Genomic DNA, 2,941 nt, shown 5'->3' with positions numbered 1-2,941 from the left:
TTATATATATATATTTATATATATATTATTTGCATATATATATAGATATATTAATATATATATATATATATGTATGTATGTATGTATGTATATGTATGTATGTATGTATATATATATATGTGTGTGTGTGTGTATGTATATGTATATGTATATGTATGTATATGCTTATTTTATTTTTATTTTTGCTAATATTGTTAGCTTAAGATGCTAGTACCACTTGACAATCAAAAGCCCGCTGGGCGGTATCCTTTTCCCTAGCTCTCCGACTCGCTGCAAGGATCAAATCAATTACAGCCTCATACTAAACATGGTATATCGAAACTCAACACTTTCTGTTTGTATCGTTAAATATACGCAGGAATCGTCGAAGCGTCTGGTGCTCAAGGCGATTGCTGCGCAAGACAACTTGCAGGCTGAAACGGAAGGCCGGGAGGGACTCAACAGGGACTTACTAGAGAACAAGCCAAAATAATCGACAACAATTGATCCTGCCTCAGCTACCGTTTCTGGCGCCGAATAGTGAATATGACGCGTCTTGTCTATATGTACGTATGTTTTTAATAGGCATGTTCATCAGCACACAATAAAGCCTAAAGCACACATGTCGGTGCGAAGATCTTGTCTGGTTTTGTAGACGTCGTTTGGCAACAGGACTGTAGTTCGTGCTGTAGGACATCATCACATAGCTTCAGCACCTTATTGTAATATAGCTTGCATCCGCCTGTATTTGTATAGAACAGTGTTTAGATTTGTATAATTTAGGATGTCAGCAGCAGACAATGTCATGCACTACAGTTCGGTGCGTATTCATGCCAGGTCTGTTTAATTTATGGCCGCGTCTGTGCAAGTCACCACAGTAGCAATGTCTGACCTTAAAGAAACCACAATGGCAATGTCTGATCTAGATAAAGTTATCACAATGGCAACCTTACAACCACAATGGCAATGTCTGATCTAGATAAAGTTATCACAATGGCAACCTTACAACCACAATGGCAATGTCTGACCTCACAACCACCACATTAGCAATGTCTGACCTCGACTCCTTCCCTCCCAAGATGAGATTTCTTGACAGGGAGTGCTGTGTCTTCAAATTCAGCTCGAGTCAGAAATCACAGTACGTCTATTTAAAACATAAAGCACCCGCAATTTGAGTTGCTGCGACTTTTACCATCTCATGAGAAAACTGTTTAGGCTCGCATTCCCGGCACATATTTCTAAATACGACCCTATAGGTACGGATATCTACCGTCCCGCATCCAGAGCATCCTTCAAGTGACTTATAACTATATATGGACCGGCTTCGCAACTATAGAACCGCAACTTCCCAGTAAATTTTAACAGTTTAATAAATAGCTTTAGAACAAACAGTTCTCTTCGTCATCCCTAAGTATCTCAATGAGTCCATCGGCTAGCAATGGCTTGTGCTCGCTTGTTGCCACGTATCGATAAGGCAGCAGTGTCGAGTCTTTCTCGCCCGTCTTCAACTCGATGTCATCTATAAACTCGATTTCAGATAGTTTCTTGCCATCCTGACAAAGCACACAAGACGAGCAGATGCAGTTGACTTAGGTGCTATATATATCAATGACATTAAAAGACTTGCAGCAGAAGAGCAGGTATTCACTCGCAATATGCAATAAACATATTAGGATATGAAGCCACTATATAAGTAACATGATAGAAAACTCTTCAATCTACATTTGCACCAGTACAGGATAGGGTTTCGCCGAGGATAGAGAACTGAGCGAGCAGTTAATCTACGTCGAAATGGGAGTCATTTGTCAACTGATCCAGCCATATATGTGGTTGCAAGTTTGCTCTATCATGCTCGGGATTCATAACTAAAGGCATGTATCCTCTGGATATAATCACGTTTATCTGTTTGAATGGAGCGCCGAAATACTGTCTGAAGCTACAAATGCACAGATGACCGTTGTATACATTTGCAGGCATAAGTATACACTCACACTTCAGACTAAACAATATCACAATAAATATCCATTAGATACACAACCATATTCAATCACAATCAGCTATATAACCACATGTGTGCTAATCAGGCGCAGTAAAATATGTACCCACTATATGACTATCAGAAGCATACGTGTGTGTTGTTTTTTGGAGGTGTATAGTCTGAGAGAAAATACACTCCGTATAATCGCTAGACATCCATCAAAAAGCAGTTCAAAGTATAGTTACCTCCAATATGGTTTTGCAGACGAGCACTGCTGTGTCTGTCGACATTTGTCGATTGCCCAGCACCCGGGTGGTGAATCCATGTCTGTGGATTTCGTATAAGGAGAAAAAGCCAAATAATTTGAGCTACAAGTTTTTATTAGCACTACACAACCACCATGTATACGTTCCGTCTATGTTCAATGTAATATTGCGAAAATGCGAGAATGATTAGCAATACGGACCTACATCTAGACTCGCAAAAAATGAACAAACCACAACGGATGCGCGAGCATATGGATTCCTTCGAGAGAAACGTAGATGTGAGCACGACGCCACGCACACCACGCAAGCACGAGAATAGCGGCTACAGTATCGGCATACTTCCATTGTCTGTATTGTTACATAAAGTACGGCTGATAAAATACATACGTTCTCAGACATCCAGTACGATCGCGAGGCGGGTGATCGCCCAGAATTCCACCAAAGACTACAGCATCAAATTCAGTCAAATCTTCAGGTGACAATTCTTTATCGGCCCTCAAGTCTAGTAAGCTGAAATTAAGAAATGATATAAAATGAAAAGTATGTTTCTTGGAAAGTACCATTTGAGTTGTGTATCTTATACTGATGCGAGTGAAAATAATAACAAATATATAGCATGAATGATAGATACAAAGATAAATATACAGCTATATATATATACATTATATATATATATATATGTGTGTGTGTGTGTGTGTGTGTGTGTGTGTGTGTCTAT

At 39.4% G+C, this 2,941-nt stretch overlaps 1 protein-coding gene across 1 annotated transcript in view; it reads right to left on the bottom strand.

Annotated features, from left to right (window-relative positions):
• Nucleotides 1-1,318: 1,318 nt before the first annotated feature.
• The window catches only part of SARC_00708 (hypothetical protein), a 2,343-nt gene continuing 720 nt past the window's right edge, over nucleotides 1,319-2,941 (bottom strand). The window contains exons 2-4 of the mRNA XM_014305607.1: nucleotides 2,611-2,733; nucleotides 2,203-2,284; nucleotides 1,319-1,532 (exon numbers count right to left, since the gene is read on the bottom strand). Coding sequence (XP_014161082.1) covers nucleotides 1,359-1,532; nucleotides 2,203-2,284; nucleotides 2,611-2,733 — 379 coding nt within the window. The 3' untranslated portion in view covers nucleotides 1,319-1,358. The remainder of the gene's footprint in view (nucleotides 1,533-2,202; nucleotides 2,285-2,610; nucleotides 2,734-2,941) is intronic.

The sequence above is a fragment of the Sphaeroforma arctica genome (assembly GCF_001186125.1).
Source record: "Sphaeroforma arctica JP610 unplaced genomic scaffold supercont1.24, whole genome shotgun sequence".
In the NCBI taxonomy this organism is placed as follows: domain Eukaryota; class Ichthyosporea; order Ichthyophonida; genus Sphaeroforma; species Sphaeroforma arctica.
This window is presented reverse-complemented; position numbering and strand designations above follow the sequence as displayed.